We start from the raw sequence: 23809 nt of genomic DNA, 5'->3' as shown, positions 1-23809 counted from the left end.
CAGTTAGCTCCCTTTGCTGAAGCCTTGCTCCCGTTGGAATGAAGAGCAAGGTGGCAGGAAGCTTCCACCATGAAAGCAAAGTTGGCCTAGAAGAGCAGCCCTGTTCTGTCTGCATCACCACCCAGGAGATGAAGGTTCTCCCACATCAAAGATGGCAGTGAGCCTTTGAATGCCTACTGGGAAGAAAGTTAAAATTGCTCTCAGAATTGAAAGTGGCCTCTCTGAAGAAGCCAGATTGGCATATGATTGTATTTTGTTGGTTTTGTTTTTGTTCTATTAATCATCTGCTTTTTAAAATAAGAGCTTTGTTGAACTATCATTTATATACAAATCACAAATTTAAATGTAAAGATTTTTTTAGGATATTCTCAAAATTGCAAGATTATTACCACAGTTTTAGACAGTTTTTAACACCCAGCATATGGTCAGTAATCATTAGCAGTGACTTTCCATCCCCCTGCCCTGTACACACTTGGGACCTGTGTCTGTGATACCTCTCTCTTCTCTTTTTGGAAAAAAGCCCTGTGTCTTAGCCCACCTGCCAAGCAACATGTGAAGCAGTTGTAACAGGAGAGAACCTACACTTTGAAACTCTTTGCAAGAAATAGCATATGTTTGAACGTTAGCCTTTGCATTTGTACTCCTTTTGGCAAATAGATGGGGGAAATATTTGGGGGCAGTTGTGCTTACCTGAGACAGGAGAGAAATGCAGATCTCTTACCTCTTATTAGGTAGCCTTGAGGATTGGGGATTTGCTTTGTATCTTTTTTTTTTAACGATTTATTTATTTATTTTATGTAAACACACCAGAAGAGGGCATTAGATCCCGTTACTGATGGTTGTGAGTCACCATGTGGTTGCTGGGAATTGAACTCAGGACCTCTGAAAGAGCAGCCAGTGCTCCTAACCACTGAGCCATCTCTCCAGCCCATGAAACTGTAACAGTAGGCGGGGAAATTCATTATTTTCCTTTAGTGGAGGAATATTTCAGAAGAAATACAGTTTTTGCAGTTGAGTTAAGCTTAAATTAAATTGCTAAATGTAGTAAATCTCTGTGTTCATCTTACCAAACTCTGTATAGCTAATCAATGCCCGTATGAATGTCATTCATAGTTGATGACAATATAAAGCATACTGTCCTCCCATAGAAGCATCATTGAACCCCACATACAATTCCCTTTCTTAGAGTGCAGGTTTTCTGTTTTACTATTGGCAGTGAGGCATGAGGGTGCAGTCTATAAGAGGTAACATGCGGTCTCTGAGTTCCTTAAGCAAAATTAATTAGTGTGGTGGTTTGAATAAAATTGGCCTCCATAGGCTCATAGGGAATGGCACTATTAGGAGGTGTGAACTTGTTGGAGGAGGTAGGCTTTGTCAAATACTCAAGCCAGGTCTAGCGCAGCATTCACTTCCTGATGCCTGCTAGTCTGGGTGTAGAACTCTCAGCTCTTTCTCCAGTAGCATGTCTGTCTATGTTCTGCCATGCTTCCACCATGACAGTAATGGGCTAAACCTCTAAAACTGTGAGCCAGCCCCAATTAACTGTTTTCCTTTATAAAAGTTGCTATGGTCTTGGTGTCTCTTCACAGCAATAAAACTCTAAGACAATCAGTTTAATATAAACTGCAATGAGGTATAAGTTCTATGTCTGCTAGCTTTAGGATAAATTATAATAAATTAGGGTAAATTTTTAAAATCTCTCTGCTAAAGAAACCTGGCATAAAAGTTTAACTTTTTGAGACAGAGTTTCTTCTCTGCGTAGTCTTGCCTGTCCTGAAACTCATTCTGTAGACAGGCTGCCATTGAACTCACAGAGATCCTCCTTCCTCTGCCTTCAGAGGGCTGGGATTAAAGGCGTACACCATCACCTCCTGGCCAAAATCAACTTTTAATGAAAGCTTGATTGTTTGCAGGTCAGAGCTTCATGACCAATACAGTATGGTATTTGGGGTCTAAAGACTGGACTACTGTATCAGTCCTAGCTGTGTCATGCTAAAAAATTTAAGTGAAAAACATTTTTTAATGTGTCTGAACCTGCCTTTGACATAATAGCTCAGACATACTCTCCTGAGTGTAGACAAGCCGTGACAAAGGGCACGCGTGGCCTTAACTGTGGTACTTTAGGACTTGACCACAATAGGCATCAACTTGGATGAATCAAATTCTTTTATCTCACAAAGAGATTATTTATAACTGAAAACAGAGGACTCTAAGGAGTCTGTACTTAACAACTAGTGCTTCTGACTCTTGCTGATTTAATTATACAGTGGTGTTTCATCATCTCCTGCACACTGGTTCAAGGCATTAGAAAATGCCTTCTCTGAATATCTTTCAAGTAAATACTAGTGTTTTATATGCTCCTGACTTTACCAAATAATTTTAATTAATGCTGTCTTTATACTTTTAGGTACACAAAACAGAAACAGACCTAACTACACTAAAAAAACAAGTTCAAAATTTCACAGCCACGAGCAAAACCTTCCCTGGATAGAATGTGCTCCCTGCTCGTTCTAGAATTTATAACACTGAATACAAAAGGCAATTCATGGACACGTTCCAAGATATGTCTATTAGTATTAACAAAGTTACAAAGAAAACAGATGAAGCACCATTCTTAAATTAGAAATCCCTCATCATATAAAAAGCCGTTGTTTATGCCAGTGTACCCAGATGTCAGATGAAAAGTAATGCTACATCACGGTTTCATAACAGCAACATCTGCAATTTCGTTACTCGTAACAGTAATTGGCCTAACCAAAGTGATACTATGACAGGATGCTTCCTTTCCTTGAAATAACTGAGCCAAGTCTTTCAAAGAGAAAATATATCCAAAACATAAAAATGAAATTTTTACCTAAGTTTATTTTTAAAATGCATTACCAGGGCCAACAAAATGGCTCAGAGGCTAAAAGTGTTTCCCACGAGGCCTGAGAACCTGGGTGTAGTCCCAAGAACCCATATGGTGAGTGAGTACCCACTCTTATATGATGTCTTCTGACTCCACGCACCAACACTAGCACAGGGGCACCTGTTTCAGGAGAGCCCAACAGAGATGACCACTCAAACAGCAGTTTATAGTCAACTGAAGGTCTTTATTCCAGCTATCTGGGACTACACTCAGTCATTCAGAACCTAAGCAAACCCCAAACACTTAGAGTAGGAGATTTTATAAATCAAAAACCATATTCTGGTATCTCAGTCAGCAGTCGCAGGGAGATTGTATACAAGCAAGCAATTTAACAGAAGCTCAGGTAACTGTTTAGCTGGAGGGGGAGGTTTGGTCAGGCAGGAAGTTTAACGGAGGCTAAATTAAGTTAGCCGGGGTGTCTTGACCTCCGATTCCTAGAATAGAACTGGGTAGTTTTCTATGGGGTTCTCCACCAAGGGGATCAAATTCTAATTAAACCTAACATGGCCTCATCCAGAGTACAAGATGACGGGATCTCTGCAGTGTACAGCTCTGTCACATGTGCACAGACACACACTAAACAGATAACTGCTTTTAAAAACAAACAAAAGCTGTAGGGCCAAAGGGGAAAGTATGTGTTCTCATTGTGTGTGACTTTGGGAACCCAGCAGTGCTGGCTGTGCCTTCAGAGTTTGTTCACATTGTGAATTGGCTCACTCTGGCCTGATGTGGTGCTGCTCCTCCTCACGGTTACGCCAACACTGAAGGTCCCAACCCAAATGCAAAAGCTATTCTCCTGCTTCAGACCAGTCCCTTCCTTGTAACCATACCTGGGGAGCAGTACAGCTGCTCCCAGACATTGCTGAAGTTCATATATGTTTATTGGTAAATAGCTATAACTAATATGTATATTGGTAAATAGCTATAACTAATATGTATATTGGTAAATAGCTATAACTAATGGCTGCATGGTAAATTCAAGAATGTTGCCTGCTTCCTATACAACTGGAAACTGCTAAACTTCACATATGTCAAATGGCTTTAAAACAAAGCAATTTTCCATTGTCTTTTAATATCGTGAGCTTTAAAGCCTTATGTGAAAGGATAATACAAAATACACAGTTAGTCCTTCCTAAATCTTACTTTTGTGGTCACAAGTTATTGTCAGCTGCTTACTGGTAATCAGTGTACCTTAGCCATACCCATCAGTCTCACATGGTGCTGCTGCACATAGAACTCCAGTTTGATGTCTCTTAACACCTGAAAGCAGAATCCAGGTTTGCTGACTTAGTCCCCTGGTGTGATATTGTCTGTGTGACTTAGTCCCCTGGTGTGATACTCTCTGTGGTTTGAGTTGTAGATTTTTATGGATCTTTGTTACGTTTATAGAGAACATGGACAAAAATAGTGACTATAAATTTATATTTCTCTAAATTCCATTTCAGATTCAATTCTTAGTTATAAGTGAAGCTAGCAGGTTCTTATCCAGATGGAAATTAAACTCAAATGCCTAATGTTCAGTCCTTTAGTCTGTACTTTGAATTGTTAGCAATATAAATGCGAAATTATTTTTTAAAGAGAATTCAGATGATACCTCAGAGAAACCTACAATTCAGTAGAATTAGTTTTCTGACTGGCATGCTTATAATTCCCAGCATGATATAATACAGGGTTAAATTGTTTGATGCACATGTGCCTTGATGCCCTGAAAATCTTGTGATGAATAATAAAAAATATTGATGAAGCCCCAAAGATGCTCTTCAAGATCAATAAAAATTGATGAACCCCTAGCTAGGCTGACCACATGGCAAAGGAGGGATTAATTGATTACCCATGTTAGAAATGAGCATCACGATAGTTTATAGCAGTAACTACCAATGCTCCTCTTTGACTTGATCATTTCATTCTCAGCAGTTTACAAGAGAGATGAAAGCTTTATTCTACACACACACTTGCAACACACCTCTCTGTAACTTCTGTACATACAGTAGCCAAAACCATGGAGAGCTCCAGTCTACCAACAGGCGAATGAGTAAGGTGTGGGCTGTGGGTGCAGTGGAGTACTGTCTGCAGTAAAGAATGGACAGATCACTAAGCAGCATGGAGCCACCTCAGATAACTATGCCTGGTGATGTCAGGCAGGCAGAGCCCAGCCATGTAAGTGAAGCAAGACAGTCTCTCCTTAGAAAGCCCCGATGCCTGCGACTTCATTTGTTAACAAGGAGCAAGTCAGTGGTTTCTTGGGGAGTTTTCAGCGTTCTATTCTTCAGCATCATTAAATATCAGAAGAGTTAGGGAAGACTTCACACAGGTGTATGTGACACGGGTGGGTTCTAAAGAGAATAGTCATTGAAAGAAGTGTCCCTCAAGCATTTTTGTGGAGTGAATTCTCTCATAGAGACCTGAACCTTTCTTCGTCTGGAAATGGTGACTTGGGGTGGCCTATGACAACTGAATGTTTGTTCCCATGTTTTGCTGGAGTAGTTTGTCCTTGTATGTTGGTGTAAAAATATAAAAATAAAAGAGTATAGTTGTCTTTTACCCGACTAGGTCCAGCACTGCGGTGCCCCAAGATATCTGCTAGCTATCTTGGCGGAAACACATCCCAACCGCACACTTTCCTACACTCAAACCCTCACATAAAAGAACACACAACACAATAATCTTAGATCCAATTGATAAGATATAATTGCCCACTTAAACATACAAAGCCCGGTACCATCCATCCCTAGGAACATTAATAACAACCTGTAAATACACAGCGCAGAATCTTACCATCACCTGCCATGGCTTCACACACTCTCCTCTGTCCTGTCTCCTCCTTTCTGTTCTAATCTCCTCTTCCTTCAAACTTCTCTCCCGCCCATCCTTCCTTCTCCAATGACAGGCCTCCTTCTATCCTGTACCTGCCCCTCACCTGTACTTTACAAATTCAATGGGGAGGTGGTTCTGGTGAAGTCACCTGAGTTCTGAGTATGTGACTAGGCTGCTGTCCTTGGGGCAGTGGAATTAGCATCAAAATACAGATAACTCCAGGGCAAACCACAACACTTGTAGGCTACTCCTCCTGAGCATACTGCAGTTTCTGCCTCCCCAGGGTCTGTCCTCATCTTCCCCTCTCCACTGTCTGGCTACACAACTATGAATCACCAGCTCTCCGTGTTGTACACTAGTTCCATCCAGAATCTTGAACTAGAAAGCTTTGTATGACTTCAGAGGACGGTCGGGGAGGAACCCTGAAGTCTGAATGTTGCTTGAGAAGGGAATCAGAAGATCTGGATGAAGAGGGGTAGCTCCATGGTGCAGTGCCCGCCCGCTGTGTGAGAGCCCTGCACTCAGTTGTCAGTACCACCAAGAGGAAACAAGGCTCTGCATGGTGGCGCACACTTCAGGCTCACACTCGAGAGCCAGAGGCAGGCGGATCCATGAGTCTGAGAGCACCCTTCTCTGCATAGTGACTGGGACAGCCAGAGCTACAAAGTGAGGCCCTGTCTACTCAACCAAAAAAATATAGCATTTGAATGAGAATTACTGTTATTATAACATAGTCAACAAGACCCTAACAAAGCAAGAGGGAACATTTTTTAATTTTCCATTATAGAAATGGAGGCAAGTATTACTTAATCTAATAACTTTTTTCTTATGACAAGGTTTCAGGCTGAAGAGAAGGCGCTCTCTGACCACTGACTTCTCCTCGTTACAACAATGAAGTTGCAAGTGGTTAAGAGCACATCTTGCTCTTCCTCAGGACCTGAATTCTGCTTCCAGAACCCGAGTCAGGTGGCTTGTAACCCTCGCTGCAGGGGAATCATGCATCTCTGACCTCTGGGCACTTGCACTCCTGTGTACATGCCCTCCCCCCCACACACACACATAATTAAAATAGTAGACTTCTTTTTTAAAGACAGGGTCTCACTATGTAGCCAGGAGCTTCCAAGTGATCACCTCCCTAGTACTGGGATTAAAGGTGTGCGCCACCAACCAGGCCAGAGGATCCTATTTCAATGTACAGTGATAATGCTATAAAATAATGTTGTATGACTTGAGTTTTATTTAATTTTAGCTTTAAACTTCCCAGTTATTCATAGTCTTTCTAATTAGTTTTTATACTATAGTCACAGGAAATTCATAGGGTCTAATTGCTATTTTTTCACTAATGAGAAAATTCATACTACAGATGGTTACAGTTCTAAAGGCTACACTCCCCAGTATTCAGAACATGTCCAGAAAGAGGCACTATTGTGTGCAGGCCCACTATGTATACTTCAGATGCTTTTAGCATACTTTCTGTTTTACTTAGCATTACTTAATAAGATAAACATTTAATTCAATAAAAAAATCACTAAGAAAGTATTCTGTGAGAGAGAGAGAGAGAGAGAGAGAGAGAGAGAAAGAGAGAGAGAGAGAAGAGAGAATATCACAGAAAACTAGGTATCTAACCAGATGATAAACTTTTTAAATGTTTATTTTTAATAGGTATTTTTGATACCTTCATACTTGAACACTGCATCTACAACACCCTCACCCCTCCAACTCCTACCTGTCTTCCCTTCCCGGACTCATGATCTCTTAGTTATTGTTACATATGTACACCTGTGTGTGTATGCTAACATGTATGTGTATAGCTTACTGTGTTCCTTTAACTTTGTTTATATATACACATGTCAAGGGCTGACACCTTGGGATTTGACAGCCTCTGGAGAAGCTCATCCTCGGATAAGATTGACTCTCCCTCTCTCAGCAGCCACTGTCTACCTGGAACTCTTCATCTAGGGGTCCAGCTGTGTGGAGCTCCCATCTACAGTCGCTTGTCAGCTGGTGTTGTCAGCTGGTCTTGTTCACACGACCATATTCAGAGTTCCTTTCTCCTGTCTATCTAGAGGACACTGTATAACATAAAGCATCCAGACCTCTGGCTCATACAGTCTCATTAGTCCATTTGGATGTGTTTTTACACTGTTTGCCACACAGTTGAAGCCACATGTTGTGTTAATTTATATTTGTCAGGTTTTTGACACAGTATAATGTTGTGAATGGAACCAAACAATGCAGCATTCAAATTTGGGCCTAAAAGTTTCTGCTGTATGGTGTTGCCTCCTCATGTAAAGTGAGAGCAACAAGGCCTGTCTTGTTGTAGAAATTATATAAGAAGTCCTAGTCTAGTGTCATGCATAGTAGGGACTCAAAAAACCTGCTCCTCCCCATCTCTGTAGTGGTGGAGGTTCAAGCGTTTGTCAGATGATGACCGGAGGTCTCCTCATCTCTCAGCTAAGTGTCCTAAGCACGGCTGTTACTTTTCTGTTGGATTCTTACTCTTTGTTTGTATATTTCAGGTTCACAACCAGTATCCAACTGAGTTTGAATTCAATCTCTATTACCTAAAGTTCTTGGCTTTCCATTATGTGTCTAATCGCTTTAAAACATTTCTCCTGGATTCAGACTATGAAAGACTAGAGCATGGTATGTATTTATATGGCCCTGTCCTATCTTTTTTGTTAGTTTTGCATGTTTTTAATGGAAACTTCAATGATGTAACTGATCCCAAGCAACTGAGTGTAGAGTGATCGGAGCTACTGCCCAGCTCCAGGGAGAAGTGCTCTCTTAGCTGTTAGTTACAGCAAGTACTTATTCTTGTCCTACCTTTATAAAGTTAAATATGGGAACTGTTAGAACTCTTAAGCACTGCCATTGTGCAGGAGACATGTTTAATTCATAGTATATCCATTTTGTTCACTCTGATAGAAAGGACCTGTCCTTGGTGGCAGTTTGGGTAACAGTTCATGCAAAAGGCTCTAAACCAAACAGACACTAAGGTAAATTCTAGAACCCCTGGTCACAGGCTATACCGTGGGAAAGTAAGAACCCTCTCTGAGCCCCAACCTCCTCATCTGTAGGATAGGGACAGTGGTAAGGTACAATGGGCCATAGTGCACAGGAGGAAGCAGTGAACAATGTCTCAGCGTATTACTGTCATCTAAGAAGCACTTGAGGAATTGTAGACAGCACTCTCATATTAGTCTCTAATAGCTATGACCGTGAAAAGGAGATTCTGAAAATCTATGACAGCAATTCCTCCGGGGTTGTTGTTAGGAAAACAGGGAAATATGCATTTTTTGTTAGCACATCAAGGAAGGAAGGAAGAAGAGAGGAGAGGAAAGGAAAGAGAAAGAAAAAGCAGCCAGCCCTTGTTCCAGGTGGCTTAGTCAGAAGAATGCTTGCCTGGTATGCCTAGAGCCCTTGGTCCCCTTATGTACATCATGTAAACCAATATAGTGCTACATGCCTGTAATTCTAGAACTCAGAAGATGGGAAAATAAAGGAAAACAAAGTTGATGGTCTCTGTACATCATGTAACAGTATTTAGAAAGAAGACCTTTCATAATTAATTAAAGCTTTACCAGTGGTCTCTGTTTAAAAGCTGAAGTCAAGAAGTACTACTTCAAAAGTGTTGTTGAAATTGTCTATAATACTTCCTTTGGGTGAAGGAAAGAACCCTGGCCAGACCATTTATCCCTAGGTCTTTGTCACACATTATATCACAGCCAAAAACAGTCTCTAAAGCAGCATATGGTGAGGAGGTAGTGAGCAGAGCTGGTGACAGCTCTGGATCTGCCCTTCAGCCAGCCTGGGTGCGACAGGCTCAGTCAGTGTTCACTGAAAGGTGTATCACATGCATATATGGCTGACAAGCTGGTCAGCCAATTACCTTCCTCCCATGCAGATGTGGCCAGAGACCAAGATGCCTGCTGTACCAGATGAAGTCTCTAGTTACAGAAACACCAGAATCTGGTGTTCTCTGACCTGACTAGAATTAACTGGGGACATCCAGGCAGCACCTCCAGCCAGCTGAGTCAGAATGTGAGGGCGGGACCTGGGCAGCCAGAGCTTCTTAGAGCTTCCACCATGTTGACAAGACAAGAGTGTTCCACTGACCCAGTAAGATAGCATCAAAACTAAGACAGCAAGACAGTGGGTAACCAGCTTCCCCCTCAGCTGCTGTCAGCCTGCCTGGAAACTGACCAGGGCTGGCTGTCCTATCTGTGATCTAAAACAGATTAAACAGGAGATGAAAGGAACTGGATTAAGAGAGTGTTTTACCAAACATGTTGACAGGTGGCTGTGATTATTTGAAAGTGAAGTTATTTTCAGGCCCAGCAGTGGTGCAACACATCATTTAGTCTCAGCACTCAGGAGGCAGAGGCAGAAAGATCTCGATGAGTTTCCAGGCCAGGCTTGTCTACAAAGTGTGTTCTAGAACAGCCAATGCTATACACTGAGAAACCCTGTCTTGTGGGGTAAAAGGAAGGATGAATGAATGAATGAACTATTTTCATCCTGTGTCTTACATGTTTTTTATAAACCGCCTAACCTATTTGGAATCCTAGAATGTCATTACCACAGGATTCTCTGTCCAAACTGGCTCATACGCCAGTCCAGTCTGGGTTACCTAGTTAGAGTCTGTGCTTGCTGGGTAGACAAACCAATTGTACATCCTATTCAGTCAAACTACATTAGTTACCAACAGCTTAAGAACTGTCCTCCTCTTCCTGCCACCACTGCTGTACCTCGTTAGTCCTAACTCAAGGTTTCATCAGGAAAGCCTCATCACCATGGCCACGGTCTCGAAAGAACAGTGTGTTACTGTTTTGGAAATGGACCTCAATAGGGCTGATGCTGCAAACATTTTTCAGAGTGTTCCTACATTTGTATATTACTCTGAGACAGTCATCTGGGTACTGTAAAACACAGGGTGCATTGTCTGTGGTCCCAGTCATCGGGTAGCCCCAAGATAGAAGGGAAGAGTGTGTCCTGAGAAACAGAGGCCTGTCTCCGGGTGCTTCTTCCCCTAGTAAAACCATGAGATGACTTTAACAATTCAACTGTAAACTCTTAAACAACTTGAATCTGAGGGCGTGCGTCCCGAGAAATTCTGATACAATTGCTCTGAAGCAAGACATGGGTGTTGGGATTTTTCAAATATTGGCTTTTCTAATGTGATCGTGGTTGAGAACCACTGAGCAGGACTCTGCAGTTAAGAGAGAAAGAGAGGACAACAGAGCAGGAAGGAGACAGCCCCAGTCTTGGGTCCCACAGTTACAGGGGCTTTGTATGGCCAAGGGCCTGAGGCAGCCTCTTGTAGTATAAAGTTAACTTCACAGCATCGTTCCCTGCAAAGCAAAGTAGCACTGCCTTTCCTGGATTGTCCTTGCCTCATCTGGCGTGTGTCCCTCCCCATGGAAAACAAAAATACTCAGCAGGCATGGTGGTACACACCACTGTAACCCCAGCGCTGGGAGGCAGAGGAAGCTGATCTCTTGGGGTTGAGAGCAAGTTCTAGGACAGCCAGAACTACAGAGAGACCATGGGGAGGGAGGGAGATATAAGAATCTAAGTTTATTTAGTCACTTAAGATAGAACATACCCTCTGCTATCCAGAGTCTCAGTGAATAGCATTTATAACCAAAAACATGCTTTAAATTACTTCATAATAAGTGTTTTTAAAAAAACATAGAATTATGTTTTGAGCTAAGCTTCCTCAGTTGGCTGAGTCCATTTTCTATTAAGAAATGTGTAGCCTGTCTGCCGGCTCCTGTCTGTCTGCCGGCTCCTGTCTGCCGGCTCCTCTGTGGCTGACATTCAGAAGCAGGCTGCGCGGAGGGCCCCGTGGCCCAAGCTTCATCCAGGATGGGCCAGCCTGCCCCTGGGTTTCTTAGCTTTTAAAGTCTCTGCGCTTTCGTTCCTACTTTCAGGAATGTAAGAAATACTTCACTTTTTCTTCTCCGTGTTTCATACCTTTAGAAAAAAACTTCACTTTTGTGTTTTGGTTGATTTATTTTTAATTTACAGGAACTCTGTTTGATGATAAAGGCGACAAGCACGCCAAGAAAGGCGTCTGTATCTGGGAGTGCATTGACAAGATGCACAAGCGGAGCCCCGTTTTCTTCAATTACTTGTACTCACCAGTGGAAATAGAGGTAGAGTTAAGGAATCATTTGTCTTTTCTAAATGTTTTATACAAAAGTTTCCCTTCATTTTAGTATATGTAAGCATTTGAGTGGGTTTTATCCCAAATGTATTTAAAAGTTTGAGACAGTATAAGTTTGGGTTGTAACAGAAATGGGAGACTATTCACTGAGTACTTGATGAAAGTCTAGTCCTTAGCACTTAGAAGGGATAATGTCAACACACTCAAAGCAAAGAGCTTTCCCTGTGTAGGATTAAAGGTGACACCAGGCCATAGCCGAGATTTTTTTTAAATGTTTAAGTATATAATAAGCCTGAGGAAGAGCTGTAAGGAAAGCACTGACATTTGGACTCCAGCCCAGAGAACAGCATATCAAAGGGGCAGCAAGGCTTGGTCACATGCATCTGCATGACCTAGTCCCAAACCTGCAACAGGCAGGCTTCGCTGCCTAAAGCTAGAGCTGGTAACTCAGATCTCCGGAAGAACAACAAGTATTCACAATAGGTGAACCATCTCTAGCCCATACCTTCATCGTTTACTTATTCATGGGGCTGTGTGGGGCCCACGCCTCTGATCCAGGCACTTAAGTGATAGGAGCAGGAGGAATCATATGTTTAAAAAGAAATGCCAGCCTCTTCTACATTGTGAGTTCTAGGCCAACCTGAACTGCATAGCAAGACTTTGTTTCAAAGAAATCACCAAAAACTCATCACTGGATGGGAACAGTTTTATACAATACATGAAATATTTGGGGTCTGGGCAGATGTGATAAACGGAACTTCAGTGCTTAGGGAATGCAGATGTCCCTGCCCTAGCCCAAGCATTTAGAACTCTATCTGGCCTTTCTCCAGTGGGACCTTCAATAAGAAACCAAATGCTTGTTTCTAAGTGGTATCTTAGTTTGTGTATCATTGCTATGAAAGGACACCATGACCAAGACAACTCTTAGAAAGAAAGACATTTAATTGGGGCTTAGAGTTTCAGAGGTTCAGGCCATTATCAGCATGGCAGCACGCAGGCTGGAGAAGGAGCTGGGAATTCTACATCTTGATCCAAACGCAGCCAAAAGGAGGCTCTCTTCCCAGGCAGCCAGGAGGAGGCTCTCTTCCCCAGGCAGCCAGGAGGAGGCTCTCTTCCCCAGGCAGCCAGGAGGAGGGTCTCCTCCTTACTGGACAGCTTGAGCATAGGACCTCAAAGCCCACACCCACAGTGACTCACTTCCTCCAACAAGGACTAACCCTGCCACTTTGCTTGGGCCAAGCGTATTCAAACCACCACAGGTGGCTTCTCATCCTGTCCTTGCTCCACATTCCCGGCCTGCATCCAGCTATTCAGGCTACTTGCCAAGTCAGCCCAGCTCACCAGTGCTGAATGCCAAGGCCCAGAGCAATCAAGTAGCTGCTCAGCAAAGGATGAACAGTTTAGCTTTGTGACCTAGGGGATACAAAACATTCATGTAAGGCCAGGGTGGGAGGAGAAGGTTAAGCTGAGGTTTGTAAGCTGAGGGGACCATCTTCCCCACCACTTCCTATGAATAACACAAGGACCTTCTAGATCATTAGCAGGCTACATTTATTGGGGAAGGAAGGTTTTAACATGTTTTATTTGATGATTTATAAATATTTAGATGAATGCATATACACTCACCTGACACTCTGCAAATGTGAGGGGCTGCCTAGTAGTAGTACCAAGTATTTCAGGGTTGAGATGACGTTACATTTCAAAATTTTCCTTCAACAGGCTCTGAAGCCTAATGTAAATGTCTCCAGCCTAAAGAAGTGGGATTACTACACAGAAGAGACCCTGTCTGCAGGTCCTTCATACGACTGGATGATGCTGACCCCCAAGCATTTTCCCTACGAGGAGTCAGATGTAGCTGGAGGAGCTGGGCCCCAGAGTCAGAGGAAAACAGTGTGGCCATGCTATGATGATGTGACCTGCAGCCAGCCAGATGCCCTCACAAGACTTTTCAGTGTAAGTCAGCCGTGTATAGACACACCTTCAGTACAAGAGCAGCTTAAACTAACTTGCATACTTATGTCTGTCATGGCCCCCTTAACTCTGGGCTGTGTCACAGATGGCATTCCGAGTCTGAAGAACCCAGCCTTGATCTCATGCTGCAGTGCACATCACACCACACTGTTGGCAGAGGCATCCATAAAAGTGACTGCAGAGCTACAGGGAAGCAGCTGAGAGAACGGGCATTTTCCTGGGCTGCCTGAGGTAGCTGCAGGCAGTAGCTTGCACAGTGCTTTCCTGCCCTTGGATAGAACTATGGAGAAATAGTTGATGGTCTGGTGGGACACTTTATGCAGGCAGGATGGAGCGGAGCCATGCTGGCAGTCGCCATCCAGGAGCAGCCTTGTGTTCTGATGCGCATCAGGCAGTTCCTGAAGAGCCCTCTCTGTTTGCAAGCCAGGAAGAATATGTTGCCGTGATGGCTGTCTCAGGCCCCTGTCAGAGGAAAATCATTTTCATAAGAATCTCTTGGTTTATTCTTTTGCACATCTGGTTTGAGTCTCCAAAGTTGAGGGGCTCCTCTTTCTCAAGAGAAACTTGTAACTAACTGCCCAGTCATTAGGGTTGGGACATGGGCCCACAGTTGGCCTTTAGCTGTGGTCATCGGATTTCCTACAGGCTGTCTAAGAGCGAAGGTGTTTGAGACACACACTACATTTCTTACTATTTAAGTCAATCTGTTCAAAAAACGCTGCTGAGGCCTAATAAATCCTGAAACCCAGCTACACTCTGGCCACGCTGCTCATCTGGGCCTGCTACAAAGGAAACCTGTGCCTCCGGGTATATCCTGACCGTCTGTGAAATATTGTTCTGTCAAAACTATCTTTTTCATTTCTCTGCAGGAAATTGAAAAATTGGAGCATAAATTGAATCAAACTCCTGAGAAATGGCACCAGCTATGGGAAAAAATTACCATGGACCTCAAGGAAGAGCCAAGAACCGATCATGTGAGTTTGCAAAGGACCCTGAGCCTGGGAGGGTTCTAGGTCAGATGGAGCCCGCAACTTACAACCCAGCCATGCTTGTGGCCAGAGAAAATGGTAGAAAGAGAGGTCATGCCCTGGGGGACCCAGATGACCAAATGCTTCCTGAATGTCTCATCCCCACAGTGACATAATGCACATGTTTCAAGCACTGAGTCCAGGGGAAATTACTGGGTTCTCTATCTCGGTGCCACTGTGGTCTCTGTTGACCTACCACAAGGGACAGGGAATGCCAAGCCCATGGACGCTCCAGAGAAACAAGCAAAGAGGAATCTAAGATGACAGCTTATGCTACTTTCTGTTTCCCGCATTTCCTTTTCTGTTTGCTTTCTGTTTCTTGTACCCCATTTTCCTATTTCTGCTATTAGAAATGTTTATCAAGCACGTATCCCAAGGGACTGAGCCTATGCAGTTCACAGTGAGTGTGGTTTGTACCTTATGCATGAAGAGGAAGGCAGAGAAATCTCACAGTTCCTAACTGGCAGGGCCACCACTCAAACCCACAGTAGAACAACTCCCAGCCCAGCACAGGGAAGTGAGGAGCCACGGATGTTCTGAAAAGCAAGATTAGTGCAGTGAGAAGACGGCCCGTGATAAAAGGGCCTCCTCTGCATGCGCCTTTCCTTCAGCCTTACCTCCCACCACTGCTCAGGAACTTTGCCACTTGGACATAAAGCATCATCAGCCAGAAATAATATACTGTTTCTAGATTTTTATGAAAGTAATATGTATTTTTAAAGCAACAGTACATAGAAGGCTATCAAAAGATGTATAAGCTAGAAATAAGAGATGTGCTGTATGTGATGTTTTAAAGCCTGCCTTGTTGGCATACATGCCATCCATTTGTGTCATTTTGGCAGCTGTCTAAGGAGTAACAGTTGTTGGGCTGGTTTGCTTGCTTACCAGTCCCCATATAATAAATATTTAGTTTATTTCTACTTTCCATACCCCAAACAAAAAGACAAACACAGGATAAATGTGTTTGTACACATGTTGACTCACTAATGAGTTTTTACTCTGAGATACATTTATATGAATGAAATTATCAGGCTAGTCTCTTAAAGCCACTAGGAAACTTTCCTAGCTCCTGTTCTGTCTTTTTCAGTCCCTAAGACACTCGTCAAGGTCCCCAGGAATTGCATCTACCAATGTGCCTTCCTATCAGAAGAGGCCTGCACTGCACGCGCTGCACCGCAGCCCGACAGAGGATCAAAGTACCACCACTGCCCCGTCCAATGGCGTAGAGCACAGGGCGGCCACCCTTTACAGCCAGTACACATCCAAGAACGACGAGAACAGGTGACAAAGCTGGATCCCTAAGCCACAACCTGTTAGCCTAAGCAAGCCCTATGCAAACCGCCTTTGCAGACTCAAATGGATTCGCTTTCATTCTTTGGGTTTTAGCTTTCTTAACTGCTTCATTTAAATGGTTCTGTGAGGGACCAAGATTTGAGAGAATGTGTGTCAGGAAACATTTTTTCAATAGTATGTATCACCAATCCTACTCATCTTGGCTGAGAGAAAAGAATTCACCCACATAAATTAGGGATGCCAAGGGCATGCTAGTGTCTCTCATGACATTGTCTTCAGACTTCTGTCTCCAACTCCCATTTCCCTCAGTATTACAGAATTCCTTGCAAAGCAGAAAGTGTGGAAACCAAGAATTCCTAACCAGGGGAGTGTTGACCCCATCAAACAGTCAGCTTCTCCCCAAAGGGATAGGGACTGACTCCAAGGAGAGCTTTGACTAGGGAGACAGAAACCTGACAAAAGACAGCATTCTTGGGTTTTTCTTTTTTCTTTTTTTTTTTTTCTTTTCTTTTTTGTCTTTTTTTTTTAAATTTGGGTTTTTTTTTAATTTATTTACATTTCAAATGTTATCCCCTTTCCTCCTCCCTCTGCTTCTTTGAGGGTGTTCCCCCACCCATCCACCCACCCCTTCCCGCCCTACCCTGGGTCCAGCCATGGCAGGACCCAGGGCTTGTCCTTCTATTGGTGCCCAACAAGGCCATCCTCTGCTACATATGCTGCTGGAGCCATGAGTCTGTCCATGTGTACTCTTTAGATGGTGGTTTAGTGCCTGGGAGCTCTGGTTGGTTGGTATTGCTGTTCTTATGGGGTTGCAAACCCCTTCAGCTCCTTCAATCCTTTCTCTAACTCCTCCAATGAGGAGTTCTCAGTTCAGTGGTTGGCTGCAAAGAGTCCGTCTCTAAACTGTTTTGTTTTTTTCTTCTAGATCCTTTGAAGGAACATTATACAAAAGAGGAGCCTTGCTGAAGGGGTGGAAACCCCGTTGGTTTGTTTTAGATGTAACAAAACACCAGGTAAGGCCTAAAGACACTGCTCTGCGAAGCTCGACTCAGCCCCTGCTTGTGTTTCTCACACACGGTCTGCTCACTCAGGGCCTCCTCACCTATGCAGATGGTGGCTCTTCCAAAGCCCTACATGCCCCTGAGCCTGGTAGTAATCTTTGGAAGGAAGTTTTAAAGCAGCCTCTACCTGGAGCACAGCTAAGGCAGAGCAGTTGAGCCCAGTGTGCTCAGAGCACTGGAACTCTTAATACATAAATGTCTCTTCTTAGCATGCAGGTCTGAAAGCATCTGGGAGCTTTAACCTGGTGCATGAATGTAGGAGCTTGTGCTGCCCCTCCCCTCCAGGGTGCAGCTGCCCTTCATCCCTGCTGCATTTATGACTGCATTTACTCAACAGTTACTGCACCCCACCTCACTGCACTGGTTATTAAGCAAGGGACTATTCTTCAAAGATGGGAGCCCTGGGAGGGAATGTGCCCATGCAGTGCTGAGATTCACAGCAGACTAGGCTAGACCTTCCTTAGGACATCTCTGTCATGCTTTAGCTATTGCCCTAACTGCTACAGGTTCAACCTCCCATCATGCCCTTTGCTCCTGTGCTCTCTCCCCATCTGCCCCATAGCACCCTTCATTAGCAAGACCAGTGAAGCCCCTGACTCAGGCCGACTTGTTTGTGGTCAGAATGCAGTGTCAGGAAGGACCTCAACTGTGGGCAGCTTCAGGTGCACCCCTTCCAGGTCCAGGCTGGTCTGGGGCCACCTTTTCCTCTGGTTGAAGTGCTTTCTCGGTTTTTTGTTTGTTGATCCGTGTGAAGACTGGTGAGATTTTTTCAAATATACAAGCAGAAGCCCTTTTTAGAGCTGCATTTTAAGGTAGCAGTGTCCCCTGAAATCATAGAACCTTCACTGTGTAGAAAAGTTCCATTAAACCACTAAATATAACATAGGAAAAATCACGATTTTACTGTAATTTAAAATTACATCAAATTATACTTGTATTCTTACCAATCTTCTGGATTTCTTTAGCACGGAAAGTATATGGTTTCTCCATTTAGTCCTGCTGACACTGGGCCTGGGGTGGGGGCGAGGCATGAGCCACAGTGATGGAAACACCAATCACATTGCCACCATGCATACTGGGATCCTGACTGGGCCAGGAAGGCCTTCACCAGCAAGCTTTTAAAATACTTCATCATTCCTTCTTATTCCAAAGTAATTCATGGTTGTTGTGCCAAACTTAAACATCTCCAAGAGCTGGCAGCTGGGAGCTGTTTGTGATGTCCCTTGGCACCATTGTAGACTGCATTCCTCTCCACCCAACGTGCTGCTGCTTTCAAAGCCGTCCCTCTCCTTTGTCCGTCTCATGCTATGCGGTCACTTAGAGCCTGGAAAGCAGAGGTGGGAGGGGCTGCACACACATCACACGTCCTTCACTTTAGCAGCAGCACGAAGTTCTTTCTAAAGAGGTTTCCCACAAGGAAACTACAGTGGGAGTCCTCACTGCCCTAAGTAGTCCTCAGTCGGAGTAAAGACTGACTCCTCATTTGTTGGTCAAGGCTGGGGAGACCCCGGCTGTCTGTAGCTCAGTGATGTTTCTTGTGTGACTTGCATTTGAGATCCTTTGACCTTTTCAGATTGAGATCAGCATCCAAGAATTCCTCTTGGTTGTTTGTTTTGTTTTTGGAGACAGGGTTTCTCTGTGTAACAGCCCTGGCTGTCTTGGAACTCACTTTGAGGACCAGGCTGACCTTGAACTCAGAGATGCACTGCCTGTGCCTCTCAGGTGATGGGATTAAAGGTGATTACAAGGGGCTGGGGATTTAGCTCAGTGGTAGAGCGCTTACCTAGGAAGCACAAGGCCCTGGGTTCGCTCCCCAGCTCCGAAAAAAAAAAAAGAACCAAAAAAAAAAAAAAAAAAAAAGGTGATTACAAGAGGCAGCCAGTGTTGTTAACGCCGGAGTGTTCCTCCATGCGGTCAGCACCAACAAGCAGGGTGTGGAGGAATGGGGTCAGACAGTCTGGAAAGCCATGTCACTTCCCCTCTGTGTCCTGTCTCTCTTTTCCGTCCCAGCTTCGATATTATGACTCAGGGGAAGACACCAGCTGTAAAGGCCACATTGACCTGGCTGAGGTAGAAATGGTCGTCCCTGCTGGCCCCAGCATGGGAGCCCCAAAGTACACAAGTGACAAGGCTTTCTTTGATGTAAGTTCCTCTTTCCTGTCCTGCATGTCTCTCCATGGCCTCCAAACACTATAGGGCCCAAGGAGTTGTAGTCACTAAAAAGAGAATTAAGGCTGTGGGTGAGTGGCAATGAATTCCCATGACTTTCCTGTATCACACTGCCCCAGCAGTGTCCCCTCCTCTGCCTCTGCCTCTGCCACAGCCCTGTCACTGCCCTGGCTAGGTGGGGTGGACAAGAGGGTGGGCAAGGACAAGGAGAGCCGACATCATCCCAGAGTTGCCTTTGATGATGGGGACGGGGTCCCAGGACCAGCTGGTGCCTCTGGCCTCTTACACAGCACCAAAGCAAGAAGAGTGTGTAAAAGCTCTCTGGGGAACTGGGCCACCCCCCTTTTCAAGTGGAGCCACGACAGAAACCCAGAGCCAGGGAACAGCACTGTAGCCTGTAGAGGGGTGGCGAATGTCACCTTCATCAAACTGTCTTCATGTTAAGGACTAGTCAGGGGACTAGAGATAAGTCATCTGTCACATGGCCCTTGAGATACCCGGAGACCCACTCATGGCCTTAGAACCAGCAGTTCTGTCTGTCCAGGATGGGATTAGTTTGCCGCTCTCCCAAAGCCAGAGCAGTCCTGCTTTATATCCGCCCTCTTGTCGTTTGGTTCTGTAGCTCAAGACCAGCAAGCGAGTGTACAACTTCTGTGCCCAGGACGGACAGAGCGCCCAGCAGTGGATGGACAGGATCCAGAGCTGCATCTCCGATGCCTGATGCCCGTGACCACACAAGCAGGAGAGGCAGAGGAGCAGCCTCATCTGCCTGACAGACAGGGCGATGGTGGCCATCCCAGGGCCTGGGGTTACCCTGTCCCCTCCTGAAGCAATCGCCTTGTCACACAGGTCTGGGAAGGAGCCCTGGCCCTCTCCCTGCCGCATCCCCACAGGATTTAAGTGGCTGGGGCTCAGAGGATGCCTCCGGACGTGCTGCTGCCACCTCCTAGGCAAGGTGGCTCCCCCACCTGAGTCCTCAGTGAAGGCTCTTTGTTCTCCAAAGCCATAACGTCCTTTGAGAACTTTTGACAACAGAAATCCAAACCTCCAAAGGTCACCGTGCATCTGCAGACGTCTCCCATTAGACACACCTGCTTTTACTGCCTGATCTTTGAGAAGCTCAGTTCCCTGGTGCTGCCAAAGGGTGCTTTCCTGGGCCCTGCCCGGGAGCTTCACTCCTCAGTGGCAGGCAGAGAGGGTTGCAACAGTGGCACAGTATGACCTGGGTCAGTGCAGCAAACACTGCTTCAAACCCCCAGACTCTGAGGACACAGCACCTGGGTCCCCTGTTCCTGACAGCTTTCTGTAAAGTAACAAGCAGGAGCAAAGCATGCAACCCCACGGAACACTAGCACTGAACTAACCAGGAACCAGTTGGACAAACAGACCAGCTGCTGCCAGCACAAGTGAGACAAGGCCAGATAACCAGATGGCACTGCTGGTGAGAAGAGCTGCTCTTACAGTCTCCCAACTACGATAACCTTGTTTTCCTAAGGCTGAAACTCAAGGGCGCTGTTCCCCTGTGGTGAGCCTGAGCGGCCGCAGCTGCCGCTAGGCCCCGTGGCTTGGTCAGTGTGTCTGTCTGTGAAATGTTAATATGTTAGATACAAACTAATATTTCAAAATATGTATATATGATTTCTACATAATGATTTTTCAGATAGCTTGCTTATAATTTAATATAAAAATAACTAAACTGATTCATAAGATTTTAGTAATAAAAGGTTGTTTCCTTTTTAAATAAAAAACTACTTTGTAGATTAAAATAAAATTTTCAAATTAAAAGTTATCAACACACTAGAAAATAGAACTGTGTTAATATATAAGAAATTGGGAGATAAAAATGAAGGAGTTTTTTATCATTCATTTTATAAATTTGCCACCTGTGAAAATGGTTTTTGCACATTATTTGTATTTTCTTTGTATATGAAATAATTTTTGTAAGCTCTGGAGTCATTGTGCTTTCAGCTCTTTGTGGCTGCGCCCTCTACTGCTTTTGTAACTGGATTCTTTTAACTCCATGACGGCATTGTGTGCCGTATGCGCACTAACCACCCAGAATTAAATGTATTTCTTAAGAAAAAGAACCTGTCGAGTGCCGTGAAGTCGGGTTCGCTCTGCACTGTACACTTCTCAGGAGCACCAGGGGGGGCAAGGCTCCATCTAAACTGTGACCATATGGGCCTCGGAAGCAGCAGAAGCTGGACTGCAGCCATGAGCCTCTGGGTCCCTCTCACATAGCTCTACAGCATTAAGGAAAGTCTCAGGCATCTTCTGCTGCCTCTCCTGGGCCACAGTTCCCCTAGTGTATGACAGATCATAATGATTTCAGGCAGAAGACACTGAAGTCTTGGGGGTCACAGTTGAGGAATTGGTTTGTGTAGGGGACATTTGTGCAACAGTCTTTGGAGTTTATCATCTCACACAGCTGAAAGGAATGTTGGTCTCTGGGTCAGCCAGGAGCGTCAGCACCTTGAACAAGACAGTGCCTCCTCAGTGGCCAGCCTAGGACCTGCACAGTGCCACGCTGTGTCCCTGAAACTCAGGAGGGAAACTGGAGTGGGGGCCGAGCAGGTTCTGCGCTCACAGCATTGAGCTGTTCTCCATGGCTGCAGTCAGAACTAAAGGGGGAGCCACGGCTGTGTCTGACCCTACTGTGGCTCTGGAGAGGTGCAGTTGTGGGGCTAGCACAGGTCCCATGGCCAAGTCCTGTATCCTCTCTGGTCCCTACTCACTGTCCCTATTCAGCGCTCACACTGTTGACAACTGGTTCCCTCCATGGAAGCTGGCATCTTTAGTGACTTGGTCATGACTTAGGAGTTGTTGAGTGATACCACCATCGGATGAAAACATCGTGAGAGCCCCAGGTGAAAGCAGGGGAAGCCCTCGCAGGAGTGGAGGTGTGGGCCGTCACACGTAGCCCATGGTTAATGGCTCCTTATATAACCCACATTCAAAATGCTATTTCATAGTCATCGATACAAAACTCATCTCCAGGTGGTTCCTACTAAATCCTCAGAATCCAGGGTGTACTTTACACATACGTCTCAGCTTGGACTGGTTCTGTCTTTTCTTAGATATTAGTTCTGATATGCAAATTGCATGTCATTTTTCTACACAGTCCTATACCAAGTGGCTTGTCCAACAATTCAGTTCGGTTTTGATACTAACTGCCTAGAGACGGCACAGTCTGGTGGGTGCATGAGACCAACGACACATCTGTATGCTCCCAAGCCGCCTCCTGACACTCAAGAATTTGCTAGAGCAAAACACTGAAAGACGCATCTGCCAGTTTATCCTAAAAGAACAAACCCAGGAGGACCATAGCTCAGCAGCCTGGCGCCCAGTTGGCCCTGACCCCCTAATCTGACTGTTGAAGGGTTCAGTAATTCAGCCACATGACCACCCCCCCCCCGAAATGAGAGGAGAGACTGAAAATTCCTACCCTCTCTTTTCCTGCCACACCTTTTTAGTGATGAGCCCCCGTCCCAAAGCTACCTAGCAGTTCTGCCCTATATTGTCCCTTAGTATGAATGCAGACATGGTGGAAAAGGGTTCGTTACAGATAACTAGGCCCTCCTGTCACTCAGAATAGCGGCCATGTGGCGTCTGTTTGCACAGCCCTGTGTATTGAATCCTTACACTTCCACAGTCCTGCTCCTGCTGCTGTACCAGATAATGCAGTCGAGGCTGTACCTGTTCACAGCACAGCTGATACCAGGACAGCAGCAAGACACTTGGGTTGCCATCTTTTAATTAATTGTATGACCTTGAGCCAATCCCTTAATTCTGCTGGGCTTTGACCTATGACATAAAGGTGCATGAGGCCCAAGAGGGTTGCTCATTTGTAGATGAGGCCCTGGGTTTGGTCTACACAGATTCCAAATGCAAACTTAAATCGAAGTTTAAAAGAACTACTGAAAAGAAAAGAAACGAATCATCTTGTTAAAATGGGGATTTCAAAGGGCAGGGATGCTGCTTGGTGACAGCATGTGCTGAGCATGCATACACCCTGGCTCCCATCCCCAGCACCAAAGCAAATAGAAAAGGTTCTAACTGAATGTGTCTGTGGCGGGGCTGCCATACAAGAGTGTAGCAGGCACGCTGTCTCTATCCTCAGAAGCAGGTACCATTGAGGGGACATACAGAAAGAGTCAAAAAGCCACAATGCAAACCAAACCTTTGATTCATCTTCCAGAGACACCGGCCAATTCTGAGCATAGCTTGTTCTTCCTATTTGCACAGTCTAAGTTAGCCAGACATCCCATGACCAAGTTCCAGAGACCTACTGAATGCCCAGTCCAAGGGTGTGGGTCCCTCCCAGTGTGGTACTGGGCCAGGAGGCATTACAGGAATAAGAGAGCAACTGAGTCAGTTAAGCTTGTCCTCACAC

General features: G+C 44.9%; 1 protein-coding gene across 9 annotated transcripts in view; it reads left to right on the top strand.

Moving 5' to 3' along the window:
• Sbf2 (SET binding factor 2) overlaps window positions 1–21500 on the top strand; it is a 366952-nt gene extending 345452 nt beyond the window's left edge. For 8 of the 9 annotated variants that reach the window (XM_039091527.2, XM_008759798.4, XM_063274831.1 and 5 more), the window contains 8 exons: window positions 8242–8368; window positions 11756–11883; window positions 13614–13847; window positions 14735–14839; window positions 15981–16174; window positions 17112–17199; window positions 19258–19389; window positions 20039–21500. In XM_039091527.2, coding sequence (XP_038947455.1) covers window positions 8242–8368; window positions 11756–11883; window positions 13614–13847; window positions 14735–14839; window positions 15981–16174; window positions 17112–17199; window positions 19258–19389; window positions 20039–20137 — 1107 coding nt within the window. In that variant the 3' untranslated portion in view covers window positions 20138–21500. 9 annotated transcript variants of the gene reach the window in all.
• The last annotated feature ends 2309 nt before the right edge of the window (window positions 21501–23809 follow it).

This window comes from Rattus norvegicus, chromosome 1, assembly GCF_036323735.1.
Source record: "Rattus norvegicus strain BN/NHsdMcwi chromosome 1, GRCr8, whole genome shotgun sequence".
NCBI classification, from domain to species: domain Eukaryota; kingdom Metazoa; phylum Chordata; class Mammalia; order Rodentia; family Muridae; genus Rattus; species Rattus norvegicus.
The sequence above is the reverse complement of the archived record's forward strand: the minus strand, read 5'-3'. Positions and strand labels throughout refer to the sequence as shown.